The sequence below is a fragment of the Microcaecilia unicolor genome, chromosome 3 (genome assembly GCF_901765095.1).
Source record: "Microcaecilia unicolor chromosome 3, aMicUni1.1, whole genome shotgun sequence".
In the NCBI taxonomy this organism is placed as follows: domain Eukaryota; kingdom Metazoa; phylum Chordata; class Amphibia; order Gymnophiona; family Siphonopidae; genus Microcaecilia; species Microcaecilia unicolor.
The window spans coordinates 255,100,537-255,118,703 of NC_044033.1; the positions used below are offsets into that span (position 1 = coordinate 255,100,537).

General features: G+C 47.7%; 2 protein-coding genes and 1 long non-coding RNA gene across 3 annotated transcripts in view; 1 reads left to right on the plus strand and 2 right to left on the minus strand.

The window, feature by feature from the left end:
- Positions 1–7,466, minus strand: part of DKKL1 (dickkopf like acrosomal protein 1) — a 99,431-nt gene extending 91,965 nt beyond the window's left edge. Inside the window, exon 1 of the mRNA XM_030197938.1 lies at positions 7,233–7,466. The gene's annotated coding sequence lies outside the window, so the exon portion shown is untranslated. The remainder of the gene's footprint in view (positions 1–7,232) is intronic.
- Positions 7,467–7,588: 122 nt separating this feature from the next.
- Positions 7,589–9,547, plus strand: LOC115466598 (ferritin light chain, oocyte isoform-like). Its single transcript, XM_030197943.1, has 4 exons — positions 7,589–7,789; positions 8,660–8,806; positions 8,977–9,102; positions 9,276–9,547. Exons 1-4 carry the CDS (start codon positions 7,688–7,690, stop codon positions 9,432–9,434), a joined length of 534 nt encoding a protein of 177 aa, XP_030053803.1. The 5' UTR covers positions 7,589–7,687; the 3' UTR covers positions 9,435–9,547.
- A 2,358-nt stretch (positions 9,548–11,905) lies between these two features.
- Positions 11,906–12,808, minus strand: LOC115466603. The gene is made up of 3 exons (XR_003941562.1): positions 12,718–12,808; positions 12,557–12,613; positions 11,906–12,107 (listed from the first exon to the last, which is right to left on the minus strand). It is a non-coding gene; the product is annotated as an uncharacterized LOC115466603 (long non-coding RNA).
- Between the last annotated feature and the right edge of the window lie 5,359 nt (positions 12,809–18,167).

Sequence of the window (18,167 nt, forward strand, 5' to 3'; positions counted from 1 at the left end):
TTGCTGTATTTGAAGAGAGTACAGTAGTCCTTTTGAACTAAGACTGGGAGAGGGGAAAAGACCTATATTGGATCTCTCATGCTAGTTGTATGGGTCACAGGATTTTTGTGTGGGGGTACCTTGGACAGTTTTCATGCACCCATTTCTCTTGCTAATGTGGCAGTGTTCTTCCCCAGGGAGCGGTTGGTTAGACATATGGTGGTTAATAGCTGCCCAGGGATCAGATGTAAGTGACTTCAGGAAGCCCACATGGGTTATTAACACTTTATGTATTTAATCTGGGTCTCTGCTTCCCCCCCCCCCCCTTAAAACAAGCCAGTCTGCACCCTAGGCCCTCCCTTTACAAGTAAGAATGTGAAGAACCTTGTTTGTTACACTAACAGTAGCTCAGTGCAGTCTGGTGTTACATTGTACCATTACCTTTCCTGTTTGGGGTTTGTAGTGTCTTTGTAACAGGCCTTCAGGTGTTGAAGTTGCAGGCAGGGCCTCCCAAGTAGCCTGGTCAAGTACTGAAGACCCCCCGACCCCCCCCCCCCCCCCGGGCAGGAGCATCTCTAGAGGGAAATCTTAAGGTGAAGGGGGTTTGTAGCAACCCCCACCCCCAAATACATTTAGCTGTTACCTACTGCCACTGGGGGGGGGGAGACAATTCACATCTTTGGGTCCAGAAATTCCCTTGCCTTGGTGCTTTCTCTTACTCTTTTTGGTATTGTGACCTTCATTTATAATTGTTAGCTTATTAAAAAAAAAAAAAAAACCTCCTGATTGAAGGCTCAGCCCATCAAAACACAGCCTGGGTTGGGCTTGATGTGTCAGCACATTAAGAAAAAAATACTGGTTATCTTGGGACCTAGGTTTGGCTCATTCCACTGCTGTGCAGTTGGTTTGGACTATGTCCCCACCAGAGTAACTACAGGAATGATTCAAATCACTTCTACTGTGCACATAGTTCCTTGTCCAATGGCGTCAGCCTTCACATTCTGGGGTGTGGAAATACTTTGCCCTTATCTTAAACACTTGTTAACAACCTGGCTGGGATAATTTCCATCCCCACGGTTAGCAGAGCGAAAGTGTCTGCTTCAGATCAGCTTTCTTAATTTCACTAAATCAAACCCCTGGGACTGAGGGAGGAAAAAGATCAACATGCAATTGTGTCTTGTCTTAAATCTCACCACTGGACCTGACCAGAGGCTACAAACTGGCTGTTCACCCCTAATGGCCACTAGTGATTCTAGATTTCTGAAGAGGATGAAAATGGAATTCAATGAGGTGTGTGTGGGGTGGGGGGGGTCTCTTAAAAAAAAAAAAAAAAAAAAAAAAAGCCCAAATGTAGGTGCAGATGGGGTATACACATACTAATTTCCCTTCCAAAAAAAAAGGCACAAACATCCCCTTAACCCCTGACATATACACCCCCCCCCCCCCAAAAAAAAAAAAAAAAATCTTTTCCAGGTCCAATATACACACAAACCCCTCACCACCCCCCCCCCCCCCCCAAGACCAGGCTTTTGTAAAACAAACAGTTTAAGACTGAAGGACCGAGAGAGAAGAAGGGAGGGTTCAAATCCTCATACACCTATGTGGTCTGTGACTAGTTGGGGTGGGGCTAGTTAAAATCCTCAGGACGGGGGCCCTTCAGTGTGAATCTGGTGCATATACAGCAGCTATTTAACCCTAGTACCTCTATTACTGGTGTTATTATGCCCACTGAATAATACTCCAAATAACGTACCACAATAATACAAATGATAGAACAGTATTCTAGAAATATAAGCAGGTACTTTTCCAGCATCTTCCTGTTGGCTACGTGAACAGTGATATTCTGTGGTTACTGGCAACCATAAAATGGCCTATCAGATTTTTTTTGGTAAGTTGCCAAATGGACCCCAGGCTTTAGATCTGCTGCTCTTTAGTTTACTGTAGATCTACCAAACATGTTTGGAAAAAGTATTAGCTATATCTAATGGTTAGATAAGTTGGACTGAGAACCAGGGGTCAAATCCCACTGCTGCTCCTTGAGAGCTTGGGCAAGTCACTTAACTCACCAATGCCTCCATTACAAACTTATAAGCTTCCAGGGACAGAAAAACACCAGCTGTACCAGAGGTAGGAGGAGCTAAATACAAATCCGACATCCAGTACCAGGCATATTGTGAAGTAATATAAAAACCTACAAAAGGTCACTCAGGAACTACAGAGCGACTCTAGCACTAATATCTAGGAATCACAGAACAAGGGCCTACCTAGGAAAAAGCAGCACCATAAATATTGTAGGGAGCACTTGAACATCAATACACCTAGCAAAAAAAAATAAACAAGTCGGATTAATACGGATTGATCCTACACAGATATTCAGTGCTTAACAGAATACCTGGCCTCTTTGACACATAGACCCTCATCAAATACAGAATAAGTAACCATAACCTAAAAATATAGGCAAAAATTAATCTGAACCCCCAAGAAGCCAGACTCTGCACACACTGCAACACCAGAGAAAAAGAAATTGATGTGTGTCCTCCTGTACTGTGCAAAACAAAGAAATTAAATGCAAACAGAACATACGGTGATACCTTTTTATTGCACTAACTTCATACATTTTTTTGATTAGCTTTCAAAAGAGCAAAACCTCTTTCCTCAGGCCACGGTAGAATAGTGCTTTTATACTGTCCTGACCTGAGGAAGGTGGTTTTGGCCTCTGAAAGCTGGTCAAAACATGTATTAAATTGGTGCACTTAATTTTCCATTTTTTGTTTTATTTGTATCTAACATGGCTACCACGCTAATTTATCCTGAATTACAAATAAAATTAATTTCCTACTTTTCTTGTCTGGCTATTTAGTTTCTCTGGTTTCTGCTTTCTTCTGTCTTAACTCTTGTCAATGTTTACTGTCCATTTCTTCTTTTCTTTCCTGTCTTTTACGCTTCCTCCACCACATCCATCTCTGATGCTCATCTTTCTCGTTCAGCTTTCTTCTGTTTTTCTGCCTCGCTATCCATTTAGATTTTATTCATTCTATCCAGTCTTTAAGCTCCCTTTTTCTCACTGAATCTACCTACAGTTTTTCATATGTTTGCCTCACCCAGGCCCATCCCCCATCCATTCCCCTTTCAAGAGAAAGAATTCCCCATCTTTCATTCACTCTTTGCTCTTTCACTTTGTCATATAACATCTGTTTCTATTCTTTCTCTCCCCCTCCCCCACTATGCAGCATCTCCTCTTAGTATCACTCTCTCTTCCCTACCTGACTACCGTACAGCATCTCCACTCTGCTTCTATCTCTTTCTCCTCCTGCCAACCAGCATCATCCCATCTTTCTCTTTCTTCCCCGTTATCCAGAACTACCCCATCTCTCTCTCCTCTCCATTCAGCATACACTGTCTTTCTCTCCTTCCCCTATCCAGCATCATAACCTGTCTTTCTTCCACCCAATTCGGCATCACCCCATCTATCTCTCATCCCATTCACCATCTCCCTGTCTCTCTCTTCCCCCATCCAGCATCTCTCCCTCTTCCTTCCTATTCAGAATCACCCTTTCTTTCTTTCATTCTGTCTCTCTCCTCCTTCATAAATATAGCATCACCCTGTCTCTCTCCCCCTCCCCCCACCCAGCATTGTTCTGTCTCCCTTTCATCCCCCCAATCCATCTCATTCCATCCACCATCACCCTGTCTCTCTTCCCCATCCAGCACCACCCCATCTCTCTCTTCTCCGCTTCCATCATCATCCTGTCTCTCTCTCCCCCATCCAGCATCACTCTGTATCTCTCTCCCCAGTATCACTCTACCTTTCTCTCCCCCATCCAGCATAACTAGATCTCTCTCCCCAGCACCACTTTCTCTCTCTTCTCCCCATCCAGCATAACTCTCTGTCTCTCTTTGCTACCCCATCCAGCATCATGCTCTGTCTCCACGCCCCTCCCAATCAAGCATCTCCCTATCTCTATATATATCTTTCTTCCCCCATCCAGCATTAATCCATCTCCCTCTCTCTCTCTGCTACCCCATCCAGCATGGTGCAGTCTCTCTCTCTCTCCCACTCCCCCAATCAAGCATCACCCCAGCTCTCTTTCTTCCCCCATCCAGCATCACCTCATTTCTGAATCTTTCGCATCCCTATCCAGCATGGCCACCTTTGTCTCTGTCTCTTCACCCCAAAATCCGGCGTCATCCCCATCCCAATCATCTTCTTACAACATTTCAAGTTCGGCAGGAGAGCAGCGCAATATTAGCAATAAAAATACAGTGAAGCATGTGCAGGTCCATTTTCCTGCATTCACCGCTGCTGCTCTGCCAGTCACATCCCTCTGACCCAGAAAGTTTATCTGCCCCCATACAGATCAGCGATTCATACTATGGCTGCATGTGATTCCTGAGAGAGAACACTAAGCCCCTCTCTGTCCTATACCGCTCAGTAATTCAGACTATGGCTGCATTTGATTTCTGGAGGAAAAGTCCATAGTTGGCTATTGAGATAGACATGGGGGAAGCCACTACTTGCCCTGGGATTGGTAGCATGGAATGCTGCTAATGTTTGGGTTTCTGCCAGGTACTTAAGACCTGGATTGGCCATTCTTGGAAGCAGGATACTGGGCTAGAAGGACCACTAGTCTGACCCAGTATGGCTGTTCTTATGTTATGCTCTTATGGTGTAGGGCCCAAAGGAGCTTAGCACCCTCAACCATAGCCTGGGCTCAGATGTTTTTCACCCCCATCCTCAGGAGTCCCTCACAGCCACTTCTTGTGCAACCTAGGATCTGCTTTTCTTTGCAAATCAAATGTGAAGACACCTCTCCCAGGTCCTTTCATGTGGTTAACAAATGAAAACGAGCAGAAAAACACCAGGTTTTGTGTCGTTTTGGTTTTGGTCGCTGATAATAGTGTGTGTTCTTTCCTGATAGTACGTGCATGGTAGAAGACTTTGGGGGCAGAATTAGGGGTGTTGCTGGGAGGGAGAAAGAACTGAAGTTGGAATGAGAGATGGAAACGAGGGGGGGGGGGGGGAGGCTGGAGACCGAGGAGAGAAATGGATTTTCAAATACTGTGCACATAAGTTTTAGACATGTTGCTTGGAATATTAAACTTTTATTTTGTGTAGAATTTCCCCAGGAGTCCACTTTCTATAGGCAGGATATGAAATATAAGTGAACAGAGGCTTCACAAGTCCCTCTGATCTGCTTCAGCCCCTCCCTTGGCATTCCTCAGCCCCTCCCTTGGCTGTGACCTTGTGCACAGCCAGACCTGTCTTGAAACAAGAAGTTTTTATTGGAATCAGCACCTTAGGTGTGAAAAGACTAAGTCAGCAGATTCACCCTGTACTCCCCGTGACTAGCAGCCATTTCACTTCTGCTTTCTAGAAAAACAGGATGGAGGGGAGGGACAGCAACCCTGAGCCACTCTGGGCCTGCAGATCTCTCAATCCCCCATGCACTAGGCAGGAGAGCAAATCCCAGGTCTGCCTGTAGCCCAGGCAAACCAAATTCTCCTGCCATTTCAAATATGGATGAAATGCCCTCTGCCAGGCAACAAGGGGGGCCAGGTTCACCCCCTCAGTCAAATGCATTTTCCCTGAGGGAGGCAGAAAACACAAGTCCACAGAGGCACTAGGACGAAGGTCATACCTTGAATGGAAATCAGCAGCTCTGCAGGACAGGGTCCCTCTCCTCTACCAGGGAAAAGAGAGGCTGGCAGTGGCTAGAATCTGAGATCTGGTTGATGACCTTGGGTAAAGAATGTGCCCATCTCCCTTGTGCCTAGGGTGCAGCAGTGGCAGCCAAAAAAAGCAAACAGGATGCTAGGAATTGTTAGGAAAGGGATGGTAAGTAAGGCTGAAAATACTATAATGCCTCTGTATCGCTCCATGGTGTGACCTCACCTTGAGTAAGCTCTTCTGAGCAGGGACCGTCCTTAGTTATTAATTTGTACAGCGCTGCGTAACCCTAGTAGCGCTCTAGAAATGTTAAGTAGTAGTAGTAGTAGAGTACTGCATTCAATTCTGTTTGTCATATCTCAAAGAAGATATAGCGGAATTAGAAAAGTTTCAAAGAAGAGCAACCAAAATGATAAAGGGGATGGAACTCCTCTCATATGAGGAAAGGCTAGAGAGGTTAGGGCTCTTCAGCTTGGAAAAGAGACGGATGAGGGGAGACATAAATGAGGTCTACAAAATCCTGACTGGTGTAGAACGAGTAGAAGTAAATCAATTTTTTACTCGTTCCAAAAGTACAAAGACCAGGGGACACCTGATGAAATTACATGGAAATACTTTTAAAACAAATAGGAGGAAATGTTTTTATTTTTCATTAAGCTTTGGAACTTGTTGCCAGAGGATGTAGTATCAGCAGTTAGCATATCTGGGTTTAAAAAAGGTTTGGACAAGTTCCTGGAGGAAAAGTCCATAGTCTGTTATTGAGATGGTCATGGGGGAAGCCACTACTTGTCCTGGGATTGGTAGCACGGAATGTTGCCACAATTTGGGTTTCTGCCAAGTACTTGTAACCTGGCTTGGCCACTGTTGGAAACAGGATACTGGGCTAGATGGACCATTGTTTTGACCCAGTATGGTTATTCTTATGTGCCCAGGCCATTGGCACCCCTCATCCATAGCGTGTCCTTGTTAGCTTGTGCACCCAGTGTATCCCTGCCCTACCTTCAGTGACTCAGTACGGAGTGAGGCAGGGACTGAGTGATGCCACAAGGAATGATCTCAATTTACTCAGTGACTGGGCAGGTGAATCATATTCCCACCTCCTGTGTCAGCAGCAGAATTATGGCTGTGGGTCTGTCTGTCCCTCTCTCTTATTAATTTAGAGCCCAGGTTGGGTTGGAACTCAGAGGAACAGGGGATTTCATCTCTCTCCCAGGCAGGGTCTGACTGTCACAGCTCTCTTCCGTCATCTGATCATGTTCTCCTCTGATTTGGGGTGACCCTCCTCGAACTTACCCAGACCTAAGACACGCTTTGAACTGTCAGCCAGGTACCATTCATCTTCTTCCCATGACTGCCGAAGCCCGGGCTGTTCTCCTGGCGCCACCCTCCCGCCTGCTGCTAGAGCATGACTCAGCAAAGAGTGTGGTCAGGAGGCGGGGTGGGGCGAGGAAGCCCAACCCCCCCCCCCCCCCCCCCTTCTGCAAGAAGGGAGATTGTAAACAATGCCATTTGAAGCAATGGTAATGTGACCAAGAAAAGACACCTTCACCCCCTCCCCCCACACGCGGCACCCATGGGGGTTCACCTTTGGGCTGTGGCTCTGCTCGTTTCTGTTCGGTTTGCAATGTCAGCTGCAGTGAGGAAATGGAAGCGGAAGCGCAGGCGGTGTGAATTTTTTTTTTTTTTAAGCTGCAGCAGAGAGAGAATGATCTTTCTCTTGATCTGGACTAGTATCAAGAACGTGCAATAACTCGTGCGCAGGTACCCTTGCCCCCTCCCAGCTTGTGAGACAGGCGGGGTCTGTCTGTGTTTGTCTGAGGTGGGGGATCGGGGGCGGGGTCTGTGTTTCACTCTTAGGGATCTGATTGGCTCTCACAGTAAGGGGGGAGGTGCTGATGGATGCTGGCTATAAATTGGACCCAGGCGGGGCTGGGCCTGGAACCCAAAGTACAACTAGAACCCTACAGAGAGCGGAGTGTCCTCGAGTCTTGCTTCAACAGTGCTTGAACGGACCAGGTCCTTTTGCCTAACTGATCCATCATGAGCTCCCAGATCCGCCAGAACTATCACCAGGACAGCGAGGCCGGAGTGAACCGGGTGGTGAACCAGCAGCTGGAGATCTCCTACACCTACCTATCCTTGGTGAGTGTAGGGAGGGGATGGTGAACAGCGAGTTCCTACTAGTGAGAGTGGTGAGAAGAGGGGCATATTCTACTTAAATGAGAGGGAAGGCTAGGTATTCAGACCCCCCCCCCCCCCCCAGGGCAGTGAGAGTGGGAGCCCCACTTTGGGTCTTCTGGTGACAGCAGAGTGTGAGTGTGGGGTAGGTAGAATTACTCCCCCCCTCCCACCACACACATACTCACTCACTCATTCTCTGCTGGTCCCACCCTTACTGCAGTTTCAGTATTAGACCCTGGGTAGTGTTAGAAGAACCTCCCTTCCATGTTGGGGGGGGGGGGGGATATAGAAGGTCTTCAGAGTGAAAACTTTGCCACTCCTTTAACTAACAGCTGTGTGTAATGAAATGAGGGTGAGGCTGTAATTATGGGGTGGGGTATAACCTGGCCCCTTTCTGATCTCCCATTTGCTGGCTGGTTTTGTTAACCTACTGGTGCAGCCTGTGCTAAAGGTCCTACTGTTTACTTGACAGTAGAGAGGGGAGGGGGGGGGCCCTGGTGATTGGGGTAACATCATGAGCTTCCTGGAGGCCAGATGAGGGTGTGATGATGGGAGTTTCAGTTCCAGACTCCACTATCTCATTCCACTATGGAGGGGAACTTCCCCCTTGTCCAGCCCACCTTCAATATAAGGTATGGGGCAGAGAGCTATGCAGGCTCCTCCCCTATTAGCTGTGAACTCCTTGAGCCCTCCTTCAGTATAAGGTGTAGGGGTAGGGAGGTCTCCAGGCCCCTCCCCCTCATCCTATAAGCTGTGTCTCCCTGACTTGGGGCTACAAGATTGGGGTCTCCTGGGCTGTTAATGATGCCAGCGCTCTGCTGACTTTCTCAGGGACATTACTTTGACCGAGATGATGTGGCCCTGGCTAAGTTCTCCAAGTTCTTCTGGATGCTGTCAGAGGAGAAGCGGGAGCAGTCAGAACACCTGCTGAAGTTCCAGAACAAGCGTGGTGGGCATGCGGTCTTCCAGGATGTGAAGGTAAGTCTGGGGTGGGGGAGAGAACTGGAACCTGCCCATCCCTCCTACTCCCTTACCCTTTCCATGTAGGACGAAGCCTGAGGTGTTCAGTGTCCATCACCTCTGTTTCTACAACTGTAGTTCACAAGATGCTTTCATGGGACAGGCTAACAGATGCTCTTGTGTTGCAGAAACCAGAATCAGATGAGTGGGGAAACGGGACCCAGGCCATGGAGTATGCGCTGAAACTGGAGAAGACCCTGAACCAGGCTCTGTTGGACCTGCACAAGATAGCCATGGACCATGCTGATCCTCACGTACGTATTTCTCTGGGGATGGAGAGTTGGGGTAACGGGGCTCCCTCCACATCCTCACTCCCTCTCTTGCTTTAATGTCTAAGTGCCCTACCTTTACCTCATTCTTTATCTGCACATCATGTCTTGCGCTCTCCCATGATACCCAATAACCTTGCTGTGTTTGCTCTGAACAGATGTGTGACTTTCTGGAGCGTCAATTCCTGGAGGAAGAGGTGAAACTGATCAAGAAACTGGGAGACCACGTGACCAACCTGCGGTGGCTGAAGGCAGCAGAGGTGGGCATGGGTGTGTACCTCTTCGACAAGCTGACCCTGGGTGAGGACAGTGACTAGCCAGCGAGGGATGTGGCTGCTGCACTTTTCCTGGTAGTGGGGGTGAGGAGGCTGCTGACCAGAATGGGGCAGTAACATGTAACTAAGCTGCAATAAAGAGATCTTGCATCCTTGAACTGTCTTGTTCTGTCTTCGGGGTTGTCTCAGGGTCTCTAGCTATAGATCTAAAGAATGGGTCAAACTTGGCAGTGCATGAGGCATCTCATTTTTAAAGGGAATGTTTCTAGCCTTTATCTGGGTTTATTGTAAACCCATCTTTCAGAATGCACTGATCATTGCTGCACTAGATCTGGAAGAAAATTTTCTCCCCACTAAGTAAGGAGTAGCACAGCAGGATTTTTCAACATCAGGTGTAGAAATCACTATTTTTTTTTGGCCATTATTTCAATGCAGTTGAGTGGAATATTTTTTGCTTAGATTTCAGTTGTCCTAAGCTGAGTTTGATGCTCTAGACTGGGGTCTAAAAGCTGCTGAGGTGCTTTGCTTGCTCCTAAAAAGGGGTCAGCAGGTAAACCATGGGCCCAAGCCGTGGGGGCGGGGGCATGGTTCTTCCACATGCCTTGGCTTTGGAACTTGTCCTGCTAAATCTGTGGTAAATTATTTTCTATGGTGCAAAAGCTGCATAAGGGGAGGGGTGGTCTGTGCTCAAAGCTAGGCCTGGCCTCAGCACTACAGCTGGAGCAGGAGAAGGTTCACTTTTTAAGCAGGACCTATATTTCAGCCATTCTGCGGTGGATTTCTTCAGGGTGTGTGGGAAGTTTGAAGTGGGTTCTCAAATCTGGTTAGTGTTTGAGGTGAATGGCTTCCCCAGGAAGGAGATTTGTGACTTTCTGCCTTCCTGAGGAAATCCCCCCCACTATCTAAAGACAACTGCAGACTTCCCAGCACCCCCCTGAAGAAAGAAGTAGCAGGACCTTTGAAAGGTCGGTACCAGTTAAACAAGGCAAAGCCCAGACAACTCAACACACATATCTGTCCTGGAAGCTTTTATTTCTACCACCACAATCCAAAAATTTAAAACTGGCTTCTCACAAATCATAGGGGAAAAAAAAACAGGCGCAGTCTAATTATAACTTGGTATTATCCAAAAGGCTATATTTTCAAGATGTAACTCCTGTAATTTTCTTGGGTGCAGGCTAAGCAAATTGAATTCAACTACCCCTGCCATTGGTTCACAAGGGCCAGATCCCCCTGCAGCCAATTTCAGAATCTAGGGTGCATTACCTCTGTTAAAGGCTGGCAAATGGAGCAATTACCCTGGCTCCCAAGCCTGCCTCCTGAAGGGGTCAGAGCCTGAAGGCCAGCTCTTGGGCCCCCTCCCCAGTTTCTGCCCTGGGCCCCTGCTAGGAAGAGGCAGAGAGCGTGGCCTCTTTAGAGCATCTGGCTTTGTTTTAGCAGGCAGTGGCCAAAGCCCTGCTACTGTGACTAGATTCTGCTACTCTTGGTTACAGAAGGATGAGGAAACTAACATCCTGTGTGGGGTTAAGGATCTTACACACTTCCCAAAACAAGTTTGTCTTTACCTTTTCTAGCAGCTCTGTTACTATAATACAAACTGTCTTGTGGAGATAAACAGCCTTCCAGCAACTCTGGGTTGTGACCTCCACAGACATGGCAGAGACTGGGAGTAAGGAATGCAGATTTATCTCATGTGTAGTGGGTGGGGAGACTGGGCTGCTCTCTAGTGGCCACAGTTTGGTGCTGTAGGACTTTGCTCACACTCAAGACCTTAAGACCCCCATTTCCTAAGGTGTGCTAACATTTTTAGTGTATGCTAACCATGTAGATGCCCCAAGGAATGTTATGGGCCATCCACACAGCATATGTTAAAAGCATGGCTTAGTAGACAAAAAGGAAGTGGAACTGTGGTGGTTGGGGAGGGCCAGGGTTAGGAACATGAGGAAGCAGAGAGCCTGTCTGCTTGAGGCTCGCTCCCTTCCCTGCAAGGGAGGGCTGCAACCCAAGCCATTCCCCCCCCCCCCCCCCCCCCCCCAATTAAGCCCTGCTATCATAAAATGGAGGTGGTACATGCAAATTTCTCATGCATATGCAGTGTGGCTATCCTACAAGTGGAGGAATGGATTGTGATGATGCCCAAGAGCTCAGCCCCAGCTGCTCTCTAGTGGCCACAGTGTGGTACTGCAGAAGCTGGAGGATCTTCCTTTCACTTCCAGCCTTCAAAGGCCACCTTAATAAACATGTAGGTATGAGAGAGATGTGCAAGTCACTTAACCTTCCATTAAGTACCTGTAACTAATGTGTAACCACAGAAAGACGGTATATCAAGTCCCTTCCCCCCCCATTAGAATGGAGGTAGCTGGCATGCAAATCTCTCCCTTATACATAGTCATAGGGATTTCCTAAAACCCCAGCCCGATAGCAGGCCTTTCACCAGTACCCAAGCTTAGTTAAAATTAACTACAGCAAGTTGTCACATTGGCAAGAATGCCTGACTGGAGTTCAGAGGGTCATTGAGGTACAGGTACACATAGGACGTGTCAGTAGCATAACCTTTAAAGGTATTAAATGCTATGGCCTTCTCTTGGAGAGGAATTCCCAATCCCATCGTCTGTTTCACTACTGGTCCATCTCTCAGGAGTGTCTCAACTGCTGGAAGACGGTCTGTTTGGCCTGCTTCAATAGGAACATGACATTGGCCAGATGATCTGGGAACTGGGGGAGACACGAAGCACAAAGAGTTGAGATCGATCCAGGTTCTCGCTTCCAGCTTAGTGTCCCTAACGGTGGTGCTGGTAAAGGGGGGGGGGGGGGGCTATGAAATGTGGTGAGGACATCATGAAGTCTGGGTGCTGCTACCGATTGTGTGATGTCTAACAGCCTGCTGTGGGGGGGGGGGGGGAGGAGGGGGTTTCCAGAGATTGGATTGGATTTATTCATTTAGTACACTGTCTTATATCTTAGTGTTAAAGAGTTAACAAAAAAATATATAAAAGAAAATAAACTATGTGATGCAATGGGGGACTTGGGTGGTGTCAGAGCATGTGAGAGGAGGGGGGGGGGGGGGGGTGGGGATTCCAGGGATAATGTGATGCAATGGAGCACAACTTTCCCTCATACATTCTTCTAGGAGAATTTCAAGAGGGAATCTCAGGACCACTTACCTTCACTATAGAGTCAGCTGCAGAATACCCCTCAGCACTGCCATTCTTGCTACTAGGCTGAAAACAGAAACACAAGGCCATAACCTAAAAGCTATCACAGTAGGCTGTCTGTAGCCAGACCTCTGAAAACAAATGAAATCCCCCCTTAGACTCCTCCTCACCTTAATGTACTCCTGCAGTTCTTCATAAATGGGGGGCATATCGCTCTCCGACTCAACGTAAGCAGCCTCCTGGCTCTCATCCTTCTGCCGATTCCACCTGGGAAGAAAGATGGAGATAGAAAATACATTAAACATGCATCCCATTCCTCCGTGTGAAGTACAAGGTGTGGAGGAGTCACCGTCTCCATAGGAATGTTGAAACCCTAGCAGGAGCTAGTAAGCAAAAAAACACTGTAGCCTGGAGGTGAGGCAACCTATGTTGACAGAAGAAAGCCAGTGGTCTGAAGGTACTGTAGAGGGGATACACTGTCCATATCTGTTTGTATGCATAAGGCCTGTATTACCCAAGTGAGGCCTATGAACCAAACTCTGACTAGGCCAGGAACCATTCTTTTTAGGCCAGTACTATCATGGCTGTTACAAAACTTCCTGCAGCAATGGACAGGACATTCCAACATCTGCATTTTCTTTCCCTGGTGTGAAGCTGCAGGAATGTGATTTACATTGAGGCTAGTATGCTGTAATCTTTGCTGACCATCTTGCAAGGCACCAGACTGCCAGCTGTGATAGGGGGCCATCACCAAGGCCAGAGGCCTCATATTTGCAGAACAGGAATTCTGTACCAAGCTAACAACAATTACCATCTGGTTAGCTCAGTGATCCCACAGGACCAAAGTTTTACCATCTACTGTCCATTAGTCTCTGTGCATCTGAGAGACTAAAGTCCTTAGTTTCTACTAAGAACAGCTGTGTGTGTTCCAGTTTCCTTGCTGACGACCTCCTACAACCAACACAGATTGATGCAGTGGAACAGTGGCAGCATATCTACATGACCTTGTCCAGGAGCCGTTGGGAAAACTTCAGCTTGGAGTCCGAAAGGGAAAGGAGAGACCTGCCACACAGAGAGAGCCGAAGGACTTTTCCAGGCAGCATACAAGGCAAGATCAGTTTTATCCTTCCTGTGGTCCAGAAAGCATTGCCAAGTTCCAAGTGAGTAAGGACCTTTTGGCATGTGGTTTCTTGTTAGCATCAGTAGTTATGTCTCAGGAATAAATAAGGGTGGGATAAAAATAATAAATCTAAATATTAGTTGACCTGACATTGCTATCTCACTGATCTCCGATGTACTGATAAGTCTTGCTGCTAAGTTTAGCTTTGCCCTACTAATATATCTATCCTTCTTTGTTATATACTAGTAAAAAAGGCCCGTTTCTGGAAGAAATGAAAGGGGCGCTAGCAAGGGTTTCCTCGGAGTGTGTATGTTTGAGAGAGTGTGTATGAGAGTGACTGTGAGAGAGAGAGAGTGAATGTGCAACTGTGTGACAGAGAGTGAGACTGGTGGCGAGTGTGTCTGTGAGAGAGAGAGAGTGTGTGTGTGAGATTAAGAGTGTGTGCCAGGGGCGCCCCCCTCCCTCCCAGTTCCAGGGTCCCCCCTTCCTCCCTCTGAGTTCCAGGGTCATCCCCCCCTTCGAGTTCCAGGGTCGTCCCCTCCCTCCGAGTTTCAGAGTCCCCCCTCCTTCCCTCCCTTCTTCCGAGTTTCAGGGTTCCCCCCCCCCCTCCGTCTGAGTTCCAGGGTCCCCCCTCCATCCCTCCCTCCCAGTTCCAGGTTCTTCATCCCTCCCTCCCTTCCAGTTCCAGGCCCCCTCCCTACGAATTTTAAAAGTCATCTTCACTTACCTCGGGGTTACGTCGGCTGCCAGCCACGGTAAAAGGCGTGCAGGCTTGGCCCTTCTCTCTCTCTCAGCTGTGGTCCCGCCCTCATTTCCTGTTTCCGCAAGGGCGGCACCACAGCTGAGAGAGAGAGAAGGGCCGAGCCTGCACACGTTTTACTGCTGCTGTCGTCCGCCGTAAACCTGACTTGGTAAGTGAAGATGACTTTTAAAAATCGGAGGGAGGGGAACTGGAAGGGAGGGATGACACCCTCATGTGTGTGACGTTGCGTGTGACAAGCCAAGAAGTACGCTAACGTCACAACAGGAGATGGATACAGCGTTACAGGCAGCACGAACCCTACAACCCTTCACTGCCACGGAGTCAGCTTCAGAACGTTGTAGGTGCTTTTTATTATAGTAGATATACATATATAAATATATATTTTTATATTACCAATAAACTGTAACATGGTTCTTGTCAGATCATTATTACCAGCGTGATAGATGCAGACATACCCCTAGCAAACATGTCCAAAGGATTTAATAATCTAAGTGATTTTCTTTAGCGTTTATTCAGTTGTCCTTCAGCGGATGAGTTGGCTTTCTATTTTTCAGACAACATTTCCTTTAGATCTGGTAACTGGTTTTTCACCTTGTAATGAAATGCTATGTTATCCAGCTGATACATTACAGTCTCCTTATTACAGTAGACGAAGCCAAAACTTTGTTAAAGAAAATCTAAATCTGATTGCTAGAGGGGGAGAGGAAAGAGCGGGAATGATTCACAGAGGAAGGCCTGGAAGGACATTATACTAGGGCAGAAGCTGCAGCATATGGGCAATGGGCTTTGTGGTGTCTGACTGCATTTTGTACCTTCTTGTCTGGCCACGCGCTGAGCCCTGATAAAGCTGCTGAACAACAGGAACAGAACCCGGGATCCTCACTGTTTGTATCTCCTGTGGAGAGAAGGGGAGGACTTAGTACCCTAAACCCCAGGCCACTGATGGTCCAGTGACATGTGGCTCCTGGTGACGCATGATCTTACCTGTGGAAAGGATCAGTGGCCCCACATTCAGCACTACTACTTATCATTTCTAAAGCGCTACTAGACATACGCAGTGCTGTACACTTGAACATGAAGAGACAGGCCCTGCTTGACAGAGCTTACAATCTAATTAGGACAGACAAACAGGACAAACAAGAGATAAGGGAATATTAAAGTGAGGATGATAAAATAAGGGTTCTGAACAAGTGAATAAGGATTAGGAGTTAAAAGCAGCATCAAAAAGGTGGGCTTTTAGCTTAGATTTGAAGACGGCCAGAGATGGAGCTTGACATACGGTCTCAGGAAGTCTATTCCAGGCATATGGTGCAGCAAGATAAAAGGACCGGAGTCTGGAGTTAGTGGTGGAGGAGAAGGGTGCAGATAAGAGAGATTTACCCAGTGAACGGAGTTCCCGGGAAGGAATGTAGGGAGAGCTGAGTGGAGAGGTACTGAGGAGCTGCAGAGTGAATGCACTTATAGATCAATAAGAGGAGTTTGAACTGTATGCTCGACAGAGCTTACTATCTAATTAGGACAGACAAACAGGACAAATAAGTGATAAGGGAATATTAAAGTGAGGATGATAAAATAATTTATGTTATTTATCTGTAGCATTTATACCCCGCTCAATAGCAGGTTCAGTGCGGCTTACAATGTACTACAGTGGTGTGCTGGAGCCGGCGTTGTTAAATTTTCTTCCAGCTTGCGAGCCGGTTGTTGAAAATTGCAAGCCGGCTCTGGCTCTCCTCCCTCCCTCCGGATCCGCCTCACCGCCAGCTTGTTTTTTGAATTCTTCGGGGCAGGCAGTCTTGCCTGCCCGCTTCCAGCACTGACTGTCCTCCCCTGCCGGTTCGCGCTTTAAAAATGGCCGCCGAGACTTCCAGAGACGGCCTCGCAAGACCTGCTGAAGTCTCGGCGGCCATTTTGAAGCGCGAATCGGCAGCGGGGAACAGTCAGCGCTGGAAGCGGCAGGCAAGACTGCCTGCCCCGAAGAATTCAAAGAACAAGCGGGCGGTGAGGGACCAGATCGGGAGGGAGGAGAAGAATTCGCCAAACAACTCGGGAGGGGGTGGCAGGGGGGAAAAGGGAGTCGCTGCTGGGCATGGGTGGATGGAGGGGGTCGCTGGACATGGGTGCATGCAGGGCAGGGGAGAGGAGGGTCACTACTGGACATGGGTGCATGCAGGGCAGGGGAGAGGAGGGACACTGCTGGACATGGGTGGATGGAGCCTGGAGGACAGGGGAAAGGAGGGTCACTGCTGAACATGGGTGCATGCAGGGGAGAGGAGGGTCACTGCTGGACATGGGTGCATGCAGGGCAGGGGAAAGGAGGGTCACTGCTGGACATTGGGTGCATGCAGGGCAGGGGAGAGGAGGGTCACTGCTGGACATGGGTGCATGCAGGGGAGAGGAGGGGAGAGAGAAATGCTGGACATGGATGGAGGGAAGAGAAGAGTGAGGAAGGAGATGAGATGAGCGAAAAGGAAGAGAGGAGAAAAACTACACATGGATGAAGAAAATAGGCAGAAGCTGAGGACCAGAAATGAAGAAGAAAGGAGGAAAGGAAAGAAATAAATAGAAAGGAAGCCCTGGAAACGGAGTTAAGAGAACAGATAGCAGCAGAATCGGATACTGGGCCAGCATGATCAGAAAAACAGTCACCAGACAACAAAGGTAGAAAAAAAATCATTTTATTTTCATTATAGTGTTTGGAATATGTTCACTTTGAGAATCGGGTGTGCAACATTAAAAGTTTATATTTATTTACTTATTTATGGCATTTTATCCCACAATAAACATGAATTAGATTGGAACCTGGGATCATTTAATTTTTTTTTCCTGGAGAGAGTAATGCATTGCCCCCCCCCCCCCCCCTCCGGCTATAGCCAGCTCTGCAATGTTTTTTTGGGGGGGGGGGCGCAGAGGTGGGCCGGGGGCGCGGATGTGGACGGGGGGGGGGGGGGGCGCCTGTTGTTAAAAATTTACCAGCACACCACTAAATGTACAGTACAAAGTATAACAGAGATGATGGCTTACAATGTATGGTATAAAATATAGCAGAGATAACACAATTGTATAGAGTGGGACAAGAGGAAGAGATGTGGGGGGAGGGATTATGGTAAGGGTAGTGTTAGTGGTGTGTGTTGGTTCGTGAGTTATGTTGGGTGATTTGGATAGGCTTGTTTGAAGAGGTAAGTTTTCAGCAGCTTTCGGAAGGGTAAGTGCTCATTGGTTGTTCTGAACAAGTGAATAAGGGTTAGGAGTTAAAAGCAGCATCAAAAAGGTGGGCTTTTAGCTTAGATTTGAAGACGGCCAGAGATGGAGCTTGACGTACGGCTCAGGAAGTCTATTCCAGGCATAAGGTGCAGCAAGATAAAAGGAACGGAGTCTGGAGTTAGCGGTGGAGGAGAAGGGTGCAGATAAGAGAGGTTTACCCAGTGAACGGAGTTCCCGGGGAGGAATGTAGGGAGAGATAAGAGTGGAGAGGTACTGAGGAGCTGCAGAGTGAATGCACTTATAGGTCAATAAGAGGAGTTTGAACTGTATAAGAAACGGATAGGAAGCCAGTGAAGTGACTTGAGGAGAGGGCTAATATGAGCATAACGACACTGGCGGAATATTAGTCGTGCAGCAGAATTTTGAACAGATTGAAGAGGAGAGAGATGGCTAAGTGGGAGACCTGTGCTTATCCCACATTTTACCCCTCACATCTAAGGCTGGAGCATAGTATCCTCTGGGGAGAGGCAGGTAAT

Coding starts and splice junctions, on each gene's coding strand:
- LOC115466598 (XM_030197943.1), top strand. CDS start 7,688: ATGAGCTCCCAGATCCGCCAGAACTATCACCAGGACAGCGAGGCCGGA. Junction 8,807..8,976: donor CGGTCTTCCAGGATGTGAAG/GTAAGTCTGGGG, acceptor CTTGTGTTGCAG/AAACCAGAATCAGATGAGTG. Junction 9,103..9,275: donor TGGACCATGCTGATCCTCAC/GTACGTATTTCT, acceptor TGCTCTGAACAG/ATGTGTGACTTTCTGGAGCG.